This window comes from Bombus flavifrons, chromosome 11, assembly GCF_040668555.2.
Source record: "Bombus flavifrons isolate JBK064 chromosome 11, iyBomFlav1_principal, whole genome shotgun sequence".
NCBI lineage: Eukaryota > Metazoa > Arthropoda > Insecta > Hymenoptera > Apidae > Bombus > Bombus flavifrons.
In genome coordinates this window covers 676,331-701,298 of record NC_138452.1, presented here as the reverse complement: position 1 = coordinate 701,298, position 24,968 = coordinate 676,331, and the positions used below count along the sequence as shown (strand labels likewise).

The 24,968-nt window shown below is 40.0% G+C and overlaps 1 protein-coding gene across 5 annotated transcripts; it reads left to right on the top strand.

The window, feature by feature from the left end:
• LOC138184846 (transcriptional regulator ovo) lies at positions 1–24,619 on the top strand. Of its 5 annotated transcripts, none has more exons than XM_069123190.1 (11): positions 1–271; positions 381–699; positions 16,348–16,766; positions 17,265–17,736; positions 18,064–18,613; positions 18,910–19,214; positions 19,358–19,587; positions 20,220–20,357; positions 20,586–20,885; positions 21,728–21,886; positions 22,320–24,619. In XM_069123190.1, exons 2-11 carry the CDS (start codon positions 567–569, stop codon positions 22,443–22,445), a joined length of 2,832 nt encoding a protein of 943 aa, XP_068979291.1. In that variant the 5' UTR covers positions 1–271; positions 381–566; the 3' UTR covers positions 22,446–24,619. The 5 variants fall into 5 exon arrangements, with proteins under 5 accessions (XP_068979291.1, XP_068979290.1, XP_068979287.1 ...); XM_069123189.1 differs by having other exon boundaries at positions 18,877–19,214; positions 19,358–19,566; XM_069123186.1 differs by having other exon boundaries at positions 18,877–19,214.
• The last annotated feature ends 349 nt before the right edge of the window (positions 24,620–24,968 follow it).

Sequence of the window (24,968 nt, the reverse complement as noted above, 5' to 3'; positions counted from 1 at the left end):
ACGAAGTTTCAGTTGATCGCTAGAGTTCGACCGTTAATGTGTGCTCGCTCAATCTGTGCTCCGTGTCGAAGATAACTGTAAATCCGCGACAAAGAAAGACGAAGTTTTACCTTGAACTAACCGAGAACAGAGAGGCTAATCTATCTCTGGACTTCGCGATTGGCGTGTATCGTTGTTAATAGTGACTATCGCGGGAACCGAAGTGATCCGAAAATTCGCTGGTTAATATTCAAGATATTTCTTTTTCTCAAGGTGGATTTTAATCAGAAGTGTAAGTACGTCTAGCTCGCAACTAGAACCATTGACACCACTGCAAACTTGAAATTTCGTTTTGTAACCAAGTGTAACACTTCGCCGTATATTGCGGTTCTTTTCAACAGAATCAGTGATTACCGATCGTCACTAGAATTACGTCCTAAGAGACGAGAAGACACTTCGAGAGATACCAGAAGTGATTACTAGTGTGGTTGATGTCTCTGAAGAACGCAACTGCGGCCGACCATGGGAATGGTGGCCTGAAGCCTTAGGGTGAAGTGTCACGTTAACATGCGCTAAGGTTCAGCAGAATGCCGAAAATTTTCCTAATCAAGAATCGATTGCATCAACAACAATTGAGACTATTAGAGGCACACCACGCCGGAAAGAATTCATCGACAAATGGTGCCGAACCTCTCAGTCTCATTGTGAATAAGCATCAGTGTAAGTAAACTTCCCTTATTTTAATTAGCTCCTCTTGATGCCCAGAAATGTACAGCTTTCGTTTCAGCTGGAAAACTAAATTAAAATCGTTTTAGCAAATTTTATGTACAAAATTTGTCGAGTTAATAATGAAAGATACAAATTTTGAAAATAGAAACGAGTGCCAAAATATTTTTATCATGAATATATCTTTTTAATACATCACAGCTGCGACATTTCATAAAGTATCGATGTCTTTTTGACAGAGATCGCGATGCAAATTTGGACGATGACCTCGCGAGAAATTATAACAATTTCTCCCTGTCGTGATGAATGTCGATCCGCCGAGAAGATTGCGAAGCCGGTTTCGGTAGTTCATTAAAATTCTCGGTTTTCTTCGACTTGGTTAGACTACTTTTTTACACTCGGCTCTCTCGTGGAAAAAAAGAAGTGCGTGCCCGAGAATATTTTAGGGCAACCCCGCAGGTGCAAATGAGTCGGACGCACAGGTGCCGTTGCAATTTAGGAGTACGTTTGCAAATTTGATTTGCAACGCTATCATTATCTCGCATTTCATATAACGCGTTATTGTTTCATCGTTAGTCATCTGCATCAACGTTCGAAAACTAACACCTTTTTTAACTGTTTACAAGTTCATATCAATTATCAGTTTGTCTTTCCTTATCTAAAAGTTATTCAGCTTGATTAGATTTATGTACGAAATGTAATTTTCTTTCAGTAACATATGATTGCTGTATATCTTATAATCAAACCAATAGTAATCATAAAAAATAATCCATCAGTTTAAAAAAGAAACTGAAGCTAAGATCCAATTAATTATTATGGATTTCGTAGCGATCTTATCTCTGTTTTAACGCTTGTCAAACAACAACTTACTCTTTGTAACGGTTATTACCGAAGAACGGTGTAATACGTAAACGACATGTACATTTATCGCGCATTGTACGCAATATCATTTCAACGAACTTTAAATTAAACAAAAAAATAAATTTTCACGGCGAAACTGCACATATACTAAAAGTGTTATTAAATCGCTCGAGTATTATTTCAAGCAAAACAAACCAATAATGTACACGTGTCACATTCGTAACTTTTACGTGCTATATATATAGAATTTCGTGTTTTAAATATTTCAAGTACGATATCGATATTGATTTCCAGTTATGTAATTGATTGGAAGACAGGTTAATTGGCTTTTTAGCCTGAGGCGCCTATTCGGTAGCATAGCGCGAGATGATAGCCTGACGCGGTTCTTTTACAACGGTATAGTGAGTAGACAGACCGACGAAGTTGGTCCTAAACTGGTTTAGAAAAATGACTCGAACCGGTTCTTCTTTTTCGTCACTCCTTCTTTTTTCTCTCTCATCACGGACACGGTCGGTCGTTTCGAGAGCTGGATGTCGATGGCCTCGTATCGATTATCACGCGCCGCAGGTGCAAATTTACTTTCCGACGACGTTACTCATTAAGCAGCTCGTATATCAATTAAACGTACGAAACCCAGAACGAGTAAGTTTGCCATCCTCAAAGGAACAAAATAAGCGCAACTATACCTCGATAACCGAAAGGGATCGTAAGATCCTAGGAACTCGCTGTCAACAGAAACGTTTACTTGCGTTTCTCGATTATTACGCGATAAATCAGACGAAATTATTCGACGTTTATTAACAATGAGTGCTGTCCTTCGTATAATTGTAAATTTGTTTACCGTATACATTTGACGACATTAATTTCGCGAAATAACGCGAAAAATCGACGAGATAACATCGACCGGTGTAGAGACGCGGACGCGCATTCAGTTAATCTGAAATTTGACTTAATTCGGCGCCGCTCGGTAAGAGTTCGATAACGACACATCGATTTTCTCTTTCAACTTTAATTCAATTGTGCCGTAAAAAATTCATTTTAATGCACTGCATATGAATCGTAAAACGTTGACTCAAAGATTTATCCTTGATAATGCGGAGCAATCGTTACACCTTCGAGCTGGCCTCAATGTACCGTTAACAGCTAAAGATAAAGAGACCATTGAATATTAATACGGCTAAAGTCGTCGTACTTAATAGATTTATTGCGTCTACCCGTTAGATGAGATTCAATGATTTATCAGAACGACAATCTGTGCTGGAATAGTCTGACGCGTTGACGTGACGATGAAAGCACTCGATGTGTATGCAAAACGCGTGCAGAGTTTTTCTAGGCGTATCTTCATATTTACGCATCGCGCAGAGATTTCTATGCTCGACGAGCCACTTCCACGTTCGAGCCGGAGACTTCGATGCCCGCATACGCGGGACGTCACTATACTTTTCACGCGCTTCGTCGTAGCATAATTTAACCGTATACTTAACATGCGTACGCTGACATATCATAGTTATCTCATTGATCGAATAATATTCATTCTATATCGATATACAAAATTCTTTTAATTCGTGTCCTTCAAATATAAAATCTGATATTGCTTTCACGTCCAAGTATAAGTAATATCAAAGGAAATGATCCAAATAAAATTTCAAATAATTTTATCAAATATAATTTAAAACGACGTTGGTTTCTGTTTCTTTTGAGCTGTTACACGCGAATAGACGAAAGATATCGAATGAAATTTGCGTAATTGACTGCAAAAAAAGGAGCAGGTTCAAGCACGAAGGAAGCATTCATTGAGAACGTGGCTCTTTTTTACGCACGTTTCACTTATTACGGTTCAATTTGGTCACGCAGGCGTTACACGATATTACGCAACGCGTTACAATAAGAATTTTCAAGTTTCGCACGGTTCTCGCACGAATTGCGCAACGTCGGAGCACGGGAACGCTCACGAGTCGATCGTCAATGTCTGTAATTCCACGACGGCCAAGGCGAGCTCCGCGTACCGGTGTTAGAATCTCGTGCCGGGTCGATGGGGAGGGAGTGATAGAAGGACGTGGCCGGTTCGAAGTCGTAAATAGAAAAGCGACCGGGAAAAATCAAACTCTCACATTCCTTGAATCAGAATTCTTATCGAACGTTTTGCTGCTTGCGCTAAGATTTATCGTCGGTTGGGAAATGGGCTATAAGCGAAATAGTGCTCGCGAAGAATACAACTTATGAATGAGCAGTTGCATATTTAAAATTAATCCGAGTTCGATGATTTCTTCATTTCTTAGCAACGATTTGGATATATTCGGTGAAGAAAATCTCTTGCTCTTTTCTCAAAACTACAATGAATGTTGCTTTATATGAATTGATTGTAAGACAAATAGTTTATATCATTGGATTTCATTCATTCTTCTTACTCGTTATGACGTTTTACTCATATAATAGGAGTTGTTTAGATTCAGGTAAATAGATTCAAGCAGTAAAATCAAACGACACGAGTACCAGATCGGTTACTATTTCCTTGAAATATTCAACGTATATACGTATAAACAGAGTTCTACGATATTAGGTTAATTTAGTTTGTTTCGTGTTAGTTCGAAAAGTATCGAGTCAATACGTTAGATAGGTACAACTACCGATTGTTTTATTCAGTTTAGAACTCGCATCCTATTTAGATGTTAGCCGCAAACCGCGTCACAAGTTGCCGTACTATCACCGTGTGCGTGGAATGTGTTAAATTCGACGCGATGAATACGAATGCTGGCGACGAGCATAACAAAACATTGCCCTTAAAGTAGAATTGTAAATCGAAAGATATATCGGTATGATTTAACCAACTATCCGAAGGTCGGGAAACAGAGAACAATTTCGACGAAACGTATGAATTTTGTTTCACCAAGCTGAACGAGATTCACGAAATATACCATTTAAAATCGTGTCGCTTTCCAAAGCTAGCGTATGCAGAATGGTGTGCGACTAGACGAACGCACCAGTCAGAGGCGGCGTTCGGCTGTCGTTGACACGTAGGGTAATCGCGCACCTGTGCCAAAGACTAGTACACCAGGATGTGCAGTCATTGTGACGAATTACAATGCACTGCTCGCGGTGTTCATCGTGCGTGCATTTCGAGGCACGCGCGTGTGCGTGTACTGGTATATGGGTATTAAAGGTACGGGTTTCCTCTAGCAATGGCAATGACAACCAGGTGAAAAACCTATCAGCTCTTCGCCTCTTCTAATTACTCGAAATACTACCACTTATACAATGTACGCGTTCATTTCGTTCGTTTATTTCGATGAAAAACCTAAAATACCTCGTAAAGAACTGAAGCGTTATCGCGTACGTATATTTTAATTAATTGAAACCGGGTAGCTGAATGACTAACAGAAATCACCGAAGGACAGCTAAATGATATTTTAAGAAGGGATGATTTAACGACGAAGGTAAGTGTCGCGATAAGGAACATCGGTTGGCTTTGAAACGACACAGCGTGGACCTGTGGTCGCGCGGAAAACAGGTTCAGCTCGTGGTCGAAAGCAGTGTAAGCAGGTAGAAGACAGAACTTGGCTACGTCGTCTGGTTGCTGCACACAGGCGCGACTCACCTGTTCACAGACGTTGCACGCACACTTAGCTACGATCGCCGCACAGAAACAGCCGTATTAACGACTACCGTGCCGCGGAGGCTAATGGCGCAAGAGGGCCGTGACCGAAATTCTTTCGAAGCAAAGGGGCCAAGTGCAGAAAACGCTCAGCTCGATAAATCTGTTGCGACCGCCACCGAGTCCTTGCAAGAACGCGCGCTACCACCTCCTCTGATTTTCTCTTCGAGTTCGCGATCATTCTCCAACCATTTAGATAATGTTTAACTTCCTTGGAGGTTTATTTTTTTCTCAAGGCAGATGCACCGTTGCACCTGTAACCAGCCAGTTTCTCCAACACTTTCGTTTGTTTTCGACCTACGCGCAATGCTGCTTCTACTTTTTTTCTTTTCGTATTAAACGAATATCTTCTTCATCCCCCTTTTCTTTTTCTTCTTCTCTTTTCTTATTTTGCATGGCTGTTCGATGTCTTTAAAAGACTAAAACTGTTACGAATCAAAGATTCAGTTAATTTGAATCGGAACGATTGTTCGCTACTAATATAACACTTGCTTTGAAGCAAGATACAAAACGATGAGAAACCGCAAAAAACAAGCAGGTGTATCGGTGAAAAAAATGGTGAGAGTTTCGGCTGAAGCGTGAATCTCTCTTTTTTCTCCGTTCATTTCCATCCACAATTGAAAAAAGCTCCACGAGTCAGAGGAATCGGCTTGCATTCGCGACGCGTGTTATTACGCTCGGCGAACACTGTAATTGGGAAGCCGCGGCGCGGCGACTTGGTCGCGATCTGCCGACATCGTGAGCACACCAGCTCGTAAGGTCTTATTCAAAGATCATAATTCTAGCTAATATTCGAGCTGATAAACATGAAACGACATGAATGAAAATGCAACAGCTAATATCCATGGTTTTCGAAGTTTTTCTGCCGCTCTACAAACTTTTAAGTAGCCATTCGCAAAGGAAAAGCTAAAGCAGATATCATTAATCATCGTTGCAACTTCAATTACGGTTAATCTAAATTAGAAATCTAAGTGAATCTGATCACGAGATTTATCGCTTAATCGCCGTGTTATATGCATCTCTTGAATAGATTTAGAGCGATTTCAGATCTTTTAAATCTTTTTCTTTTCGAATCTTTTGCAATTTCCTCGCAAGATATTCGAATAATCGATTATCCAGATCCTCCAAAAAAGATGTTTCAACCAAGAATAAGTTTCGAAATTATAAAAAAAATCTATAAAAGAATATTTTGAACCGTCAATGTGTTCGCCGAATACTTTATGCAGAAATATTAGATCCGATACGAAAAACGCGGTCGCAGCATGGCTTCGTTGGCCACGATTTTGCCATAATCATCGCTGAATAGTGACGGCAAGGAAAAAGGGGGGAAAATTTTCCGCGTTGGTGTTGGAACTACCGTCCGCGTTCGTTTAATCGTGTGCCAGTATCGTACCGGTTTTTCCTGCGCATTTCCTGCAGAATGCAACGAGAGGTGGAACGCGCCGATTACGTTTCCGTATGTGCAACGAATGTCAAGGCTCAGCGTAGGTCTCGAAAACACGTTCTACTCGTTCTCCATCGTTCTGTGTTCGCCACGCTCATCACGCTCTAATCAATGGAAAATGACTCAAAAAGAAAAAGAAAAAAGAGAAAAGAAACATGGTAGATAGGAGAAACACTTTAGGCTGTTTGTATCTGTAATTGTGATTTGCGGTATCGAATCTTTTCATTTTTTCAATGCACACAGAGTGCATTGTCGTTCATAATATTGTGCTAAAAATTCCACTGTTCAAGCCTATAACATTGAGTAGAACTTTTTACCTATCTGAACCCGTTGGAATAAACAGCGTATATAGATAATAGAGATTCACCAATTTCCCTCCTTGAGGATGATAAGAGTTTACGTTCAAACAACAATTCAATGGTCAGGAGTTCGTTTAACCGTGCATTAGCCAAGATTTCGTTTCAATATAGTAAAATTTCGTTATGCGAACATCACTTACTTGAATGAGTTTTTAGTATAACCGAGTAAACGCGTTCGCTCTTGAATCCACTTACCCCAACATAAGTTTCTAGCAGCGTGCACGAAAAATTGTAGATATTGTAGAGACTAGGTTAGACCCTACGTTATAAACTCCATCGATATAAACTGCTCGTCTTACACGTTCTTATAAACGAAGTTTTACTCTCATTATTTTATTACTTAAATTACTGTAGTAGAATTCCAAGCATAACTTAACTGGACAACAAGGGAACTATGAAGTTTCTGGTGTCTATACAAACACTACATTCGTTGTAACCTTCGTCAGGCGTTAGCGCTTTGTACGACTCTAGGTCGAACTTTTATTTGATGTTTATATTTCGTACTTATCATTTTGTCAGTTCGCACGTGACGTATGACTGTTACGGTAAGATTGCTATGCCACGTCAAATATGCCGCGCGAACGATAAAAATTTTTCATCAAATTTATTTCAACTTCACCGGTCTCATTGACAGCGCAACGCGTAGCGAGACCTCGGTGCTCTGTCGAAAGAATTGCCTGTGCGTCCAGTAGTAGTTGCATTTCTCGTCGCAACTTTTCACCGAGCGACGAGAACGACCGCGGAAGATAGTCTGCCTTGATCTTCCGTTGTGCGCCTCTAGAAAGACGTTGTTCGCGAGAGAAGAGTCGCGTTAGAAGGAGGGAGGCCACGGTCGGAGAAGAATTAACGGACAACAGGAGGAGGGACAGCGTGCACGGTTCCATTACGTAAGGCAACCGTGTAGCTGCGTGTACAGTGTCACCTTGCTGTTCGCGATGCTTCGACCCACGCACAGTACCGCTACGCAAATGCTACGCAGATACGGTGCAGCTAGCCTCCTCTGTCCACACCGACTCTCCTTCTTCGACTCTTCTTTTCACGTCTTGTCAGTTACCTCGCGAAGTTTAAGCCAACGGAACCGATTCTTTGCTGGGGATTAAGCACATAATATCGAAATAGACGCGCGTTCGATAAGGCGCTCCGTTCGTTGAAAAATAAGGGGCACGATCATTGATTTTGTTTTCAAAATGTTCAACTCTGAAACTTTAACGTTATTCAGTAGTATTTTCCTTTTCGTAGTTCAACGTTTGTAAATATAACGATGCAGTTCGTTTCAAAGAGATTTCGTAATGGCATCCTTCTTTTTGAAACTTCGAAACGTTCAACTTTGGAAAACTGATAATTATTTCATAAAATTTTCTCCCATATAATTCGAGTTTCGAGTATTATATACATATATATATATACCATAAGAATTACAGTAAGTTATCGATCTTCCTAACAGTTATTAGGAACACATGTAGATTAATTGAGATCCAGACTTGTAAAATTATACGATGGAGGGAACAAGCGTGACAATAAAATACCATGACTTATACATAGTATATTGGGCTTATTTGAATTGTATGAGTTTCTGGAAATTCTAGACGCTGCTCGCAATCTTGAAGCTGTCATCAACGTGACTTGGCTGACATTTCCACAACTCCACCATATATACATATATAAGACGTTAATAAATAATCAACATTTTTTTCCAGACTCTCCAAGCGTCGGATATACTGCATATAAAATTTGCTTATCTATCCACTCTTATTTATTTAGCTGATCTATCACCGACTCGTTCTTTGAACAATTGTCAGACAACGCAGGCATTTCTCGAGAAGAATTCTTAAACAAGGAGCTCCATCTTCAAGTCGCCGCTTTTTTTTTTTGCAGGTCCACTTTAACTAATTGGGAGTCCAGTTTCGTTCGCCGGCCACCAGATTACGAATATTAGAAGGTTTTACACATTTTTCCTATATATTTCAGGTACAAATACTTTCCAAAGCCAGTTAATACGATTTTAATGCGTAACATCGTTTAACTTTAAACGATGCGCCAGAAAGACTTTCAAAATAGGGTCTTCTTAATGATACGACTCGTGATTCATAAAATATGCAGAGCTTCCATAATTAACACAAATCCCTGTGTACATTTTTATGGGCTCTGCAATTATTACGAATAAGAACGGTACACGAATTATTGCATTTTATAATTATAATAATAATTAATTATAATAATAATTAATCCCTTGCGGACGAGTGTCAGCATATAGCCGCTCGTATCTGTTCACAGTTCCGAGTACTTATTTTGAGGTGTCTGGCGTACTTCTATTTTTCTGAGCGATAATCTTATGCGTATTTACGCATGGGTATAGTAAACTAAACAGTAATAACTTTTTGGTGAAAAAAAACTATAGATCTTTAGAAATCTTATCTTCCCTTTAACGTAAACTCGCGATGTAGGACGACGGTCGAGTCAGGACGAACTTCAGTCTTTCAATGGCATTACCAGATGAATCAGCAAGCTTTTTATATATTTCATATATTTTTTATAATACCTTATGCACGATGCCTAAAAAATCCAGAAAGCACATGTTCGATAATGATAGTACAAATATTATTTTGAACCTAACAGAACAGAACACGACGACAATGCTTCAGACAGTGAAAACGAACTCCGTTCAACAAGAATACACAACAGAAATAGTGACAGTAATGAACTAAATTTTGAAGAAAATAATACAAGTTTCGACAATGAATAACGCAATCGTTCAACGTATATATTTTCTCAACTGCGCACGCCAGTACCTCTCGTCCACAGCGACGCTCGCTCGTCGAGCTGACCCGTCCGCAAAGGATTACGAACGATACACGCTTTATCCCTTGATCATCGTGATAATCAACCGACACTGATTCGATGCAAGTGTCGCAACGGAACAATGTCGATCATATTATTATTGGCGATGCGCATTCTTTGCAGTAGTCACGCCTTATTGTTCGTGTACGTGTGTTGAGCATGAATTTACTGCCGAGTTTGCGCTTCGCGTCTGGATCTGATTCTTCCATTTGATTTTTTTCCCCATTTTAATCCCCCAGAAGCATAAACTGGATTTTTGAATTTATGTAATTGTGATAGTCCTAGTTATAGTTATCTGAAGTGAGTAATTACTGTTATTTGTGGTACCTTTAATCAAATTCTCTGTGTTTCGATTCGGCAAAGCTTGACATATGACATATATATATATATATTATAAATACATATTACAAACGTTGCTATTTACAAGTTAAAATAGCCGAACCATGATGTACATGTTACCTTTTACTGAATGAATTTGATTTTGATCAAATCACTCAGGAGCGAGCATCAAAATCACAAGCGCGAAAATTATTTTCCCCGAAGGAAGGAGTAAAGCAATTTCATCAAACGCTCTCCTTCTCTCAATCAAAATTCCAAAAGGCGGGGCAGCCAGCTACGTTCGTTAAGGTTCAGAACTGAAGACGACGCGTCGCGAGTTCGAATCCTCGGCATGGAGCTCAACATTTTGAAAGGACGGAAAAACCCAAATTTCTCTAAAAATTCCAAAACACGCTACAAATTTTGTAGCAGTGCAGAGAAACTGATCTACTAACTAGTTTCGAATGTAAAAATAGATCTGCTCGACGTAGTGGGACAATGGTTTCTTCCAATGTAATTACTTCTGGTTTACCGCAATAGTCAGATTCGCGACCGATAAAGCGAATCTAGCAGTCGTCCCGAACGAGCCTCGAAGTAATGCAAAATTTGCACTGTGAATCGATTACAAATCTTTAATGGTACGCTTTCGAGACACAAACGCACCAGTTAGTTGAAATGGCTGGAAAGTACCGAAGCGAGAGATCAGCCAGTGAAAGACAAAATTGGCGCATTGTTTGGGCCGTCTGTGTATCCGCGTGAACGCGAATAAACGATGGCGTGTAAGCGGTGAAGGTTCGTAGCACCGCGGGTAGCCAAAAGGAAAGGAAAGGAAAAACTGAAGAAAAAAAAAGGATTTAAGGGAGTGGTCGGAGCGTAAGTAGGTCGACTAAGTCGAGGCGTTCGATCGAGCAGACAACAACCAGCCACGAAGCTACCGCCAGACCAATGGCTGACAAGACAGAAGCTTCTCCCGCCAGAATATCCAATCTGCCTCTTTTTCTCTCTGATCATGAACTTCGTGTTCGTATAATTCCTATAGGGTTTCGACGAGGAACAGTCGTTCTCTTCCTCTTCAGATCTTAGATCTATATATACATAGATGTTGTAGAGTATTTCTATACAATCCTCGTAATGCTGCAATCAATGATAATGTGATATATAGATATCGTCGACGATAGAAGGGATCGCTGCAGGAATATAATTTCATCTCCTAGTCATTTTTCTTGTTGTTATCCCAATTTATTCTATTTACTTCTGTTCGTCTACGATAAATATTATTGAAACGTTGGAGCTATTTCTTCGTTGCCCCAAGCCTTTCAATCGGAAAAAGATAAAATAGCTTTACGCCTGCGTCGTTTTTTAAGAGAAAACTATACAGTCCTGTTTCGTCGTATTTCGAACGTAGGCTACGGTTTAAAGACACGATGCAACTACTGACGGCTCAAGACGTTGTATTTTTCGCTACGACAGCGCGAACCGAAGAACTAAAATGCGAGTCATTAAAAGGCGATAGATAAACGACCGGAGGAAAAAAGCAAACGCGACGTCATTGCGTTCGTCATCGGAGACTCTTCAACCCGTTACTTTTTAACGTTGAGCACCGTGAGGCTCGGTCGAACGTTCTTGCTCGCCTTGGACCATATCTTTATAGCGATCGAGTTCGCGGAGCCTCATTTAAAATGGAACTGTCTATGCGGTGCGCTGGCTCAAGCTAAAGCATTATTATCATAGTATCTCTGTTGTATCTTCTGGCTTCTGTAACGAGGAAAACCCGTCAACTACGCGACAAAATCACCAGCGGGACGGAAATCGGAATTTATAGTAGGAGATTAAGCGACGATATCGTAAACCGTTTACAATGACGCATACTCAATGTCACGCAATTTCCTGACGTTGATTTCAACTTTTCTACGATGCACTTGCTCCTGATTGACTGTCGCATCGCTTTCTTCGTGACACAGCCATCTCTGATGAGAGTAGCGACATTGGTCGTAATCCAGTACTTTCGTGAGATTTAGCCCAGAAGTTTCCTATAATTGGGAGATTAAAAGGGAAGAAAGACGAATCAATGGTGATTAGGTCGGTTTTGATCTTCGTGATTATAAATGTGATTTATTTCTCACGGGAATGATAGAATCTATAAAACCCAAAGGATCTTTTCTGTCTGTGATAAAACTCGAAAAGTACTCGTTTCAATGTTGTAACCTGTTACACCGTTTACTAATGTATTATTTGACACGTACCACAACGCTACCTTGCACAAACTACACGACGAAATAATCTCTCGCGTTAGATTTCGATCGTTTAAAATTAGATACTTGCATAGATTCGTCCGACTTTATCATACTTACATGGTAGAGAGACATATAGAGAACGTTAGTTTAATATAGAACGAACGTTACGAGGGTGTTGCGTACGGTCAAGGCTTGAACAGCTATCAGATCTTTCTCGTTCACCGAGAGACCGTTCGGTCTTTCAAGACTCCCAACCGGTCGGGTCTCCCCCTCATTCACTCTCTCTCTCTCTCTCTCTCTCTCTCTCTCTCTCTCTCTCTCTCTTCGATCTTCGACTCTCGATAAGGACTCGAGGCGACTGGATCCTCGGTACAGCTAAATTGCTCGAAAACTCGCAAGGCGGACAATCGAATGGGCATCGCTAGTCTCTCGGCAGGGAGCTGCTCGTTCCTGCCGAAGCAGACTCGAAGTACCGGTTCTTGTTTCTTCTTCTCGCTCTCTCGTGGCCTCCCTTTCTTCTTCTCTGTCCAGACGGAAGAGTAGAAGGAGGGAAAGAGAAGGATAGAGAATTCCTTGGAGGAGGGAAGACGCGACTGGAAGAAAAAGATCGGTACGCCGGTCACGAAGCTCGCGCAGGTATTTATAGCACGGCCCCGGACCTGTTCGAGGGATTTGGTCGGAGGATCTCACGTACACGGGCCGATTCTGTTTGAAGGTTGCTCAACCGCGAACAGAACCCGCCATTTTGGTTCCTCTCTACCGCGGACCCGTTGTTACCTTCGACTTGGAGGTGTGACGCAACCGCTTGCGTAAAGACGCGTCGTTAGAAGCATTCTCTAAACGTTTGACCCACCGTCTCTATAGAACCATGAAATCTCCGCTCGTAGAAACGCGTTTCGCCTCAGGGACGGAGCTGTCGCGATCGCTGCTGGTAGCGCTGGAACGAAGGACGTTCGAAATCCTAATGACGATGACAGGTGCCATGTACTGTATGGAAATATCGAAGATCGGTTCTGATCGATAGCAGTCTATTGGTATTTATTACCTTGATATTCTTTAGTGGTTAAAGAAGTGACGAATTAGGTAGCAATGAAAATTGAGATTGCTAGCGAAACAAGAGTTCCTTTGCCGAGTTTTTTTTCTGAAATCCTCACCTATTACGAGATACGTAGATAGCTCTTCGAGTATTTCGATTCGGTCGTGGTATTTCAGTTTTTAAATCGTCCATTTCATTTCGTATTTAATTAACTTCTAACTTTGTTCTCCGCCGTGTTACATTTCTGCGATATGAAGAGATACAACGAGATTTGTATCATAATAAAGGCAAAGTACGCACGAATAGATCATTTTCTGAAAAATAGCGGTAGACTGACTCACATCACTACGATTGTCAGTCGTAAGTGAGAAGAAACCTTTTCCGTGTTCGAATCGATGGTCGAAAGCGCGATCAAAGTTAAAAAAAACGCAGAGCGGAAAAGGCTTTCCTCGTCGCTGGCCCCATATAGACGGCGCGCACGTGCTCACAAAAAGTAGCGTGTCCTCGCGACTGGTTTCCTGGTTTCCGCTCGAATGGCTTCGTCGGCCGACACGATGTCCTCGTGCTCCATTCGCGAAACACAGTCGGTGTCAAAGTCAAGAGAACGCGGACCCAAGCGTATCCCGGTAATAGAGAGAAATTACGAATGCGACTCTACGGCCAAATGCCTCAGCCCCGGCCCGACCGATCAAGCGATCCGAGACTGCGTGTAATTGTCTCTCAGACTGTCCTTGAAGGGCGCTCCTCCTGTTCGCGTCTGTTCGCCGTAAATATCATTGTCGAACGATGGAAAGTTGCACGCCGTTGCAATCGCGTAGTTTACTCGCTTTACTTGTACTCGCAAGGTTATCGTTATTTTATATTCAAGAGCGTCGTTCGATCGGGTAACGCGTGTAGCTGTAACGCGAGTTTGAACAAGGTAGTGTATGTGGAAAAGATAACCGTAAGGCGAAATAGATCGTAGACGTTGATAGAAATAGCGTAAGCTAGTAAATTTCGAATCAGTCGACTTTCAACGTCGATCGTAGTCTTAGCAATTGCTATGTAAATTTTGTAAGTGATACGGAAGACGTATTGCAAATAAGTTGTAGTGTGCTTCTCTCTTCGCACATTTCTCTCCAACCATTGAATTTTTCCAATCTTTCCTCGTACAATTTTTCGTACAGTTCATTCTTTCTTCGTATCTTTTATGAGGCAACTTAACACGTTGACGCCGTGATCGATATTCAGGGGTTTCTCTGTGAAGCGGCGCCCGAATGCACGGTCTGCTTCGTGGGGCGGTACAGTGTCAGACTAGACTGTTCAACACGGTCGCAATTTTTCAACTTTGACCTCAATTTATAGCAAAATTACAAAAGCTATACGATTCCTGTTGGGTTCAATGAATTCCGTGGACTTCAACTAATACATTGATATACAATAGTTTGGCAATGTCAATTTGCATATATCTATAAATGTTGAGTAAAGCTGACAGGACCAACTTTGACCCCAATTTTGGAATACTCTTCTCGATTTTTCTCAAAAAATAGAGCTCTGACGCGAATTCTAACCATCACAGGCAATTCTGTGAACATTTTTCTATAAGAAACGTACATAGCGCGAATCAAAAAATTTTTCAATTCCGTACAGGAAAAAGAATAGTCATGCATGTTCGTCGGAGAACGACGGCGCGCGTGAGGAAGATGCACGATGAAAATAGTGTTAGGTTACGTTAAATTTTTAAAATGGACTGATAAAAGGCCAGTACATATGCTAGCTATTTCCAAAAATCACAGGTGCGTTATTGTTCAGGGGAAAAAATTATTGATCACCTTTTAAGTTCAGTGAATCCCCACAGAGAAGAAATGCCAAGTAAAAATAAAGTACTGCCCAAAAAACATTCACATTTTCTGCAGTCGTACCAAGGGTCCGCGAGTAAAACGAGACGGCGGTGTAAACAATGTTATAAACGCATTTCTAGAGTAAAAGGTAGAGAGTATGCCGCGAATAAAACAAAAAAAGTAACAACATATTGTGATCGTTGTAAGGGCTAGCTAGCACTCTGTCTAACATGTTTTAAAAAATAATTATATTGTTTATAATATTGAATTGTTATGTTTTTACTATTGAATGTCTGTTTATAATGTTGAGATAAAATAACATAAACCTATTTTGTACTACCTATTTTGTGAAATACAAGTGTAATCCACCGTGATGCACGTCTTCTCACGAAACAGACTTGTGTGACCCACTGGCGACGCACGCCGTCTCGCGGGACAGACTCGCGTGACCCATCGGTGATGCACGCTGGCATCAACGTATTAAACGGTTGATAGGATCTAATGCCCGTCACCGTTCATGGGAGAAGCGGTTTTTCGAATGAATTTTAATGGTGGCTTGGGTTAAATCGTGTGCGAAACAACGTTGCTGCTCGAGGACGAATTACGAGGCGGTGCGTGAAGGACGCACGGAAAGAGAGTATAGCATACGGTACCTACGAACCCCCTCAAGGTTGCTCGTAAATTCAACCATCCTGACTCTACGACGAGAGCCCATATTATAACCGTATGCTCATTACTTATTCCAGACGCATCAAGCATTAAAATTTTGTCGCCAACTGAGTCGAACTAAATTTGCGAATTTTAATCATCGAACAGTCTTCTCACCCAACGACGATCGACCTACTACAAATGAATTTGTTAAGAATGTTTAAAACAAAAAAAATCGGCTTTTAGAACTAAAGCTTCATATCAACCTACTATCTTTGTAATTGTTTTTGCCTTTTTTGATTCATCCAATCATGATGATGCATACAAATACTCCAAGAATAATCCAATAATCCGAACATAACATGGTCGCAACAAAAACACTCGGCACGGGAATATTATGTAAACATAAGAATATTCAATTCAACGATACAGATCGCGAGAAAACAGACGATGATCGAGCAACGACCCCGGAATCGTTACGCAGCAGCAGTCCAGCTTCTTCTCCACCGCCACAATGGCAATCGAGCACTCCAACCGATACACCGCCGCGTCGATTCATCTCGAGTATTCTCGGCGGAGACGTACCATACGGGAGCAGAGGACACGTACTGACTAGAGCGGAACGTAAGGAATATAGCAGCCCACCGATCGTTCCCTCCTCTAGCGATGCTACTCAATTTCTCTCGAAATCGGAGAAGCTGGTGCTACCCAGACCTGACACTCCTCCAAAAACGCCAAGAGTCGAACCACCGACTAGAGTGTCAGTCATTCAGAGGGTGCCTTCACAAGGTCAGTCAACGTCTAGGAGGGAGGATAAGGTTGAGGTGCCACAAGTTCACGAACCGGAACAGGTATCTTCATCATGTTTCACTGGGACTCCTGGGTCTGAATTTCTAATCGCTTGAATTTTTTCCATACTATCTTGCTATGGCCTGTGTTAACAAATATGCTCCTCTCTACTCTTTATTTTAAGGTTTCTCAATTTTAACGATTTCATTTTCATGGTGTTATGTGTATAATAGCGTAAGCCATTTCGTATCTCAAAAATAGTCAACTTTCAGTGATACCAGGAAAGTTATGGCAGTCCGTACATCTATAACGATCTTCCCACATTCACACAAAAATACAAAAAAAAAAAAATGTCATAACTCGACCGAAAATAACTAAAACAATGTAGAAGGTGTTGGTTGTGTGTATCTTTAAATAATTACTCGCTTGTTATTCATAGAAGCTGGAAGGAAGAACGTTCCTGTCTATTTATCTTACGCATACATATACTAATTAATTCTGGCGTAACCACCTGCGAAAATCTATCATGACAGCTAACACAGAGGACTTATTTTTTGCAGGAACAGCCAATCGATTACGCTGTGCCGAAAAGAAAGGAAGAGGACGAAGAGCGAGGTCGTGAATGTGCAAAAGTATCGCGCGCGATTGGTAATTCAATTGCCAGGCCTCTTCTAGCCATGAGATTATCTGGTCCTCAGGTAGTTCATGCAGCAGCAGGTCACGGAAGATCTTCAACTTCCGGTGGCAGCGGGAGTTCCGGTTCTAGCAACGGGTCTAGCAACTCCGGTAGCTCCTCTTCTTCGAATTCAGGCGGAAGTGGTAGCTACTGCGGAGGCGGGGCAGTCACAGGTGGTAGTGGAGGCGGTGGAGCTGTAGGCGGAGGCGCTGGAGGTGGAATGAATCCTGGTGGAAACGGCCGCGGAAATTACGGGCCCAGTTCGCCACCCACTGGCTCTTTACCTCCCTTCTATGAGTCCCTCAAGGGCGGAAATAATCTGGCAAATTTCGCAAATCAGTACAACAGTACTCAAGGTATGATAGCTAATAATGGCTACAAAAGATATCTGGATAAGTGCTACTATATTTATTATATATTTACATACTGATTAATTAGTAATATTTTGTATAATGTATAATAATATACAAAACTGTATAATATATAAAATATCCAAAACGAAATATTCGTTCCTTATGTATAATAACTAGTAGATGACATAAATCTTCCCTTAGGTATAATTTCTTTAGTTGTATTCATAAAATTATGAATACACAAATATTCGCAATGTATTACTAATCTATAAATATGCTATACTATACTATAAGTCAATTACTAATATATGAATAAAATGATTGTCTCAGGAAACGGCTATTTGACACCATCACCGGCGGTAGGAATGGACTGCGACGCAGGACAGCAAGACATGAACTCGCAGCATTCTCAATATAATGCTCAAGAGGGCAAGCAATATTCTCTTCTACAGAATGTGTGCGCATCTTATGGTTTGACATTAAAAGAGGAGGAAGATCTATCCGCATACAAGATACAAACAAACGATTTGCTATCGGGACATTATGGCGCCTATGATATGACCGACACAGGAATGATGGTAGACATGGTGACGGGCGCCGTTGTGGATCCTCTTCAGTTCACTGCTACCTTGACCTTCAACTCACCCTCGGATCATACCGCTCTTCTTGAGAGTCTGAGCGACGCTGCCGATCTGTTTCTACCAAGGCTACCAGCTGAGGATGGTAGCAACGATCTTCTGGAAGAATCTTTGCACTCGCCAGCTTCGGCTGGAAGTGGAATCGGCCAGGACGGCGGGCAAATGACCACTCCCGTAGAACCGAGCGTCGATCCTTTCCCAGAGCACAGCATGGCCTTAACCAGAGGCTTCGACACGTCGAGGTAAGTGCTCGTGAACAATCCTTTACTCGGAATCGAGCTGCTTTCGATGTTCGCACGCGATACGCCTCTCTAACGTTTGTGAATGTCACGTATTCTGTTACATTGGAAATCGAGACTGCTCTTTGAACTGGACATTGAATCGTAAGAGAAAGCTGTAAAATTCGCTTTATTAAAAAGGATTCCGAGGAATCAAATGAAATGCGCTCGAAAGTTGTTCGTCGACCGTCGTAAAATAATACAAACAAACAACCATCTCTGTTCAGGAGCAGCTACACAGCAGTTCCTCAACATTTCAGTTCGAAATTAGGGCTGACTTACGCTACAGCAGAGTCAAGTTATCAGCCCATCTCCAAGGAACGCCCAGAGCTCGCGCTTCACATTAATCAGAACCACCAACACCAATCGGAACCGCAGTTGCAACAGTTACAGATACAGGTGCAGTTGCAACAGCACCAACAGCACCAACACCAGCACCAGCAGCACCAGCAGCACCAGCAGCATCAGCAGCAGCAACCGCCGCCGCAGCAGCAGCAGCAACCGCCGCCGCAGCAACAGCAACACCAAGGACTGTTGAGTCCAGGATTAAGTTTTACCGGTAGCGGTTAGTGTTTATATCGCCTCTTTCCCTTCGTAAAACAGCTTGTACAAATATCCTACAGTAAAAGAACCTAGATTGACTGAAACCATAGCTTTACTGTAATGTATTTAAGGATAAAGTTAAGCATTTAATACTATTGATGTTAGGTTTGGAATTAGATTCTGGTAGTAGCGTTGGTGGGAGCTTACCAAGCCCAGGAGCAGCTAGCTGTTCTTTGGACGCCGCCTCGACCAGCACATCGCCATCCTGTGCTCTGATGGAACACGCACCAAGCCCGGCGGCTGCGGTGTCCTCTGCGTCGGTAAATACCGTACAACCGACTGGTCCTGTCGGAGAACCACCACTGACGCAACGGGTCGGTGTACTGCAGCAAAGGGTAAGCACCCGAAATTGATCCAGGCAAAAGCATACTTCTCGTCTACGAACTTGAATACGGCTAAGAGTATCTGTATGGCATTGTTGCTGGATCTGAAAGCCCGCCTTTTCTTCCTCCCCTTTCTCTCCTTACTGTCCTTTGCCTCTTCTTATATTTCAGCTTTCTTGCTTCTTTCTTTCTTCTCCTTTTTGCTACTCCCTTCTTTCTTTTCTTCCTCCTTGCTTCCTTCTTTCTTCTCTTTCTTGGAGTCGACCACATGTATTTACATTAAATGTATCATCTCATTAATTTCACAATTAATTGAATTCTTTGTCACGATACAACTTTTGTGGCTTGAAAAGATATGATTTTATAATAAACGCAGGACGCTATTCTATGAAAACTAGCAAGGAACAGACCTACGCCTGTATGTTTCAAAATGCTTAAACACTGCCATATAAATTATTAAAAGCTTCCAAACGATACTTATTTGTAGAATATTTGGCTTCGTTCAATTCAAACGCATCAAAATTTGCGCGATAGCACAATTATGCAATGCCAATCAAATAGAGTGCTTCATCCATTACCGATTGAGTTACAAAATAATAGATTAGATGGGTTAATAGATAAAACTAATCGTAATTTTGTTACAGCTTGGACTTCCTGGTGACTGCCAATTGGAGTTTGTAAACGGCGGCCACGGAATTAAGAATCCTCTGGCGATCGAGGGTCAGAGACAGGCTGCGGCTACTCGCGAGGAAGAGAGAGCAGCTCGACCTCCGCCTGGCAAGGTAAACGTCATTCTTTGATGTTTTTCTTCACCATATATCGCATATTTTATTAAGATTTGCATTCCTCGGGCTGTAGATTTAGTGCTTTACACACCTAGATCCCAGTTTCTGATTACCGTTCCAGTTTTGTCGTTGTTACATATTTCATGCGGTTGATATGTACTTCGCAACATGAAGAATGACACGAAGAATATTTTTAATAAATGAAGAAAATTCGTTGATTTTCAGGACGACGATCCGAATCGTTTCACGTGCCGCGTGTGCACCAAGAATTTCAGCTTGCAAAGACTGTTGAATCGCCACATGAAATGCCACAGCGACGTAAAACGTTATTTATGCACATTCTGTGGCAAGGGTTTCAATGATACGTTCGATTTGAAGAGGCACACCAGGACACACACCGGTGTTCGTCCGTACAAATGTAATCTCTGCGAAAAGAGCTTCACGCAGAGGTGCTCTCTGGAAAGTCACTGCCTTAAGGTTCACGGTGTTCAACATCAATACGCATATAAGGAACGTCGCACAAAGGTAAGGTTCAAAATTCAATCAACATACAACAATATTTTCTATCTTTTTCTGAGTCACGACGGTCTTGTATAATAGTAAATCACTTGACATAATTATAAAACAATAGCTTCTCTTAACGTTATTTATTAGAGAAACGCGTGGTTGAATTTGTAATAAAAATATATATCGAAGTAAGTATAAGTATAAATAACTTATTTATAAGTATAAAGTATATAAAGTATTATAGTATTTATAAATATAAATAAATTATTTATACTTATTTATAAATTAAATAACTTAAATAACTTATTTATACTTATAAATGAGTTATTTATAACTTATTTATACTTATATAGGTGTAGTGTATGCTGATCCAGATCCTTACTCTATCAGTGTTAAATTACATTTGAGAGCGATAGGGAGCACTTTGATACATTTACAGCAAAGGATATTACCAACAAAATTAACCTTGGTGTGTAACTGTAGATGAAAGTTACAAGAGACAGCAATAATAATCTACTTATAGCACTTTTATTTCTAGACTTTGTAACCCAAAACAACATTCATATTCATAGGCACAATAATATAGACCTTTCCTTCATTTGATATTTTCTCTTTCTTTTTGCTTCATTAATTCTATTTTCTTTGTAACGGGTATATAAAAGAAAAGATGTAGAGTTTTCCTAGAAGTAATTACAATCAACAGTTTTGAAATTTCTGCAATTTATATAGCTTGAGCTTTTATTAAAGAGAATAACCAGAAGCACATAAGAAGGCGGCGATATAACACCAATTTCTGGATATAGAATTGTAAGATTAAATGGATATTAATTAATACCTTTATTTCTGTTCGTTTCATTCAGGTATACGTATGCGAAGAATGTGGGCATACGACGCAAGAACCGGAGGTCCATTACCTACATCTGAAAGATAAACACCCATACAGCCCAGCTTTGTTGAAGTTCTATGATAAGCGACATTTCAAATTTACCAACAGCAATTTTGCCAACATGTTGCTCCAGGTGCGCAGATAGACTCCAATAATATCGTCGTATAAATAAATAATAGAATAATATAAATATAAATAATAGAAAAAGAAACAATAATAAGAGGTAACGAGAACGTGATCGGTAATCGTTTAATTTTGTACCGTGTGTTTCTCCGTTCCTTGGTAGACAAAAAAAAAGAAACAACATTTGAAATTACGAAGTTAGATAGATAGGCAGGGGAGGGTGGGAAGAAATACAAAGTTGATCAAAACAGTAAACGATAATAAATTCATAAGAGATAGAACAAAAGGATATATGTTTATATATAAATATATGTATAGATAAATATAAAAAGATGATGTGTAGGGTACGTGAAGAGAGACGAGGAAAAAGAAATCCGATATTCGAACAAAAAGAATAGCAGAAGCAAGAACACGAAATTGTTCTTCGTGATGTAACTCTTCAGGGTGGCCTGTTGCAACGGGACTCGCGGAATACGGACAGCTGCGTAAAATCAGCCTCGAAAAGCCTCGAAGCACCTCTTCAACGTGCCACGACATTGTTACACCTGAGTCGGGCTTCCAGCTTGTGATGATGACTACAAAGACAGCGAGAAGACAAAGAAGAGGAAAAGGAAACGAAGGAAAGAAGAACGAAGAGGAGGCTGACTACGATTTTTTAGCTACTCAACTGGAAGGCCATCAAACGCATCTTGAAATAAACGTCGCGCGAAAAGTACCTGCAGATGGCCCCCTTAAGCGGTGATACACGACGGCGTCGAGGGCCGATAACGATCAGATTAATTGCGAGAATCCACGTGAATCTCATAATTATCCACGAGATTTGTACTGACCCGTGAATCCCAGAACATAGACATAAAAAAAAAATAAAAAGAAAGAAAGCATATTTGCATACACAGTATTGCCTTATTGAGTACACGATAACTGATGCATAAGGTTTCATCAACCACATATAGGTAGATATACAATATATGTATATGTGTAGACTATGATATTTAGGTTACAAAAAAAGACGAAAGTCAAAGTTGCGAAAAAAAAGAAAAATTATACCCAAAGACTCGGATCGAACGTTTCAGGAATGATGACCATTTCTTCTCGTCGACAAGATTTCCTTACCGCGAGATGGGATTACGCGGTCCTTTTTAGAACGTTTTTTTTTTCTTTTAGCAATACACGGCAAGTTACGTTGCTTTCCGACTTAGAGGGTAAACAATTACGTAGAAATATCTGACATTTGCACGAGACCTGTGTCAGGTATTTCTCAAATTTTCGTTACACCGAGATAACGATACATATTTTGGTAAACATATCGTGTCTTGAGGTAATTGTTCTTATTTCCAATCGTTGCGTTTCGACTGAGGCATTTCGGAGAAAAGGGGAATGCAAAAAGAAATTTTTTGTTTGTTCTTTTCTTTTAAATAATAGACGCCTATCGGTACGTGCTTTGGGAAATCTGTGATATAATAACAATTTTACTCATTCCTCCGCGCACAAGATTTCGCTTATTGCACCTTGGTTCTTTTATGGGACGAGCACTGTCATAGTAAAGTGAGATTACACGATACACATATACACAATTCTTCACGGTGTTTTTTGTATACAGAAAATCCCCTTCTTCTATTTATTTTCTGATTTCAATCGTTAACATTCTTTTTTATTTTAAATTCGATATGATTCATTTTATATATCAACTTTTTTTATGTATCAAAAGTTTTATTACTTTTAATTTCTTAGTAAAATTAATATATTGACAAACGCCAAAAAGGCAGTGCATATACAGACAAACATAATGGGGTTTCGTGCAATTCTATGGTGGTAGGTTATATGATTACTTAGGCGACATATGTATAACAGCGTACGAATCTGTTCGCGATACGATTTATCGATAAAGTAACAATCCGAGTCATCATGGAGGCACTTATACATAATTTCGCGAAAGCTTAAATCCAGGTTATGCAAATAGGAAGATCTGCTGGTAGCAAACCGAATTGTACTCCGCGAAACGGGTATATACTCTTTTAGAAACACCAATTGGTTTCTGACTAAACTGCACAATCGATATAATGTTCTTATAAATCTTAACCTATCATATTTTGCCGTTAAACAAATCAATCTTTCGAAATCTAAATCGATTTTAAAATCTAAAAACCGTTTAAAATCCTCGAGATCTTATCGCTGCTTTATTGAGATGTTATTTGAATATTGGGATATATACATACTAGGACACATTGCAGTTCAATTACATCACTTATTCATTTCTTTTCACACAGGCAAAACAACAATATAAGAGCTGAAATAAACACAATGAACAACACGTTTCGAAACGTACATTTAAGTTGTGATATTTTCCTCCGAATACAGGTAAGTTTCCAGCAAATTCACAAAGTGTAAATAGTATTCACATGCAGGTAATTGTTAGAGTATTTTCAACATTGTTTATCATTTTACAGTATATTGTGCGGACGAATAGCGCAACTTGTATATAGCAAATACTAATTAGGTTGCATGAGACGAAAACAGTCTTAAACCTTTGATTATCTGGTACCTTTTTTTTTTTGTATCGATAATGTATACTATTTTCGCTATATTATATCTTGACAATACTCGGGAGTTATAGTACTTCTCGTGGTAATCTATTAATTATAACTAATACTATTTTATTGCTAATATTATTGTATTTTAATTTTAATATAATATTATTATATAATTATTATTATATAAGTATTAATAAATATTATTATTTCTATTATGATTATTTAATTTACGTCCAGTATTGTTGAAAACTAGCATTAAGATATTGCTACTATCATTATTAATACAAATCTCCATTTTATACCCACTATCATTTGCACCAATATTCACCAATAGTTATTTATCTTGACCTTTCAAGACGCGTCAGGACACTCTATCACCTTTCCCTCTTCTAGTATTATTGCAATATTATGTTTTCCAACTGTTTAATATTATGTTATTATTAATATCGTTATTTCTCCTCAATTAATAATTCTGACTATATATTGACTTTATTAATAATTTAGAAATATATAAATATATATTTGTATTGTGCATTATCTATATACCTATATATCTATACA

Bases quoted from the DNA above. Each gene is read 5' to 3' on its own strand.
- LOC138184846 (XM_069123186.1), top strand. From the start codon at position 567: ATGCCGAAAATTTTCCTAATCAAGAATCGATTGCATCAACAACAATTG. The intron at 19,215-19,357 runs GTTAGTGTTTAT...TATTGATGTTAG, and splicing joins ATTAAGTTTTACCGGTAGCG to GTTTGGAATTAGATTCTGGT. The intron at 20,358-20,585 runs GTAAACGTCATT...GTTGATTTTCAG, and splicing joins CTCGACCTCCGCCTGGCAAG to GACGACGATCCGAATCGTTT.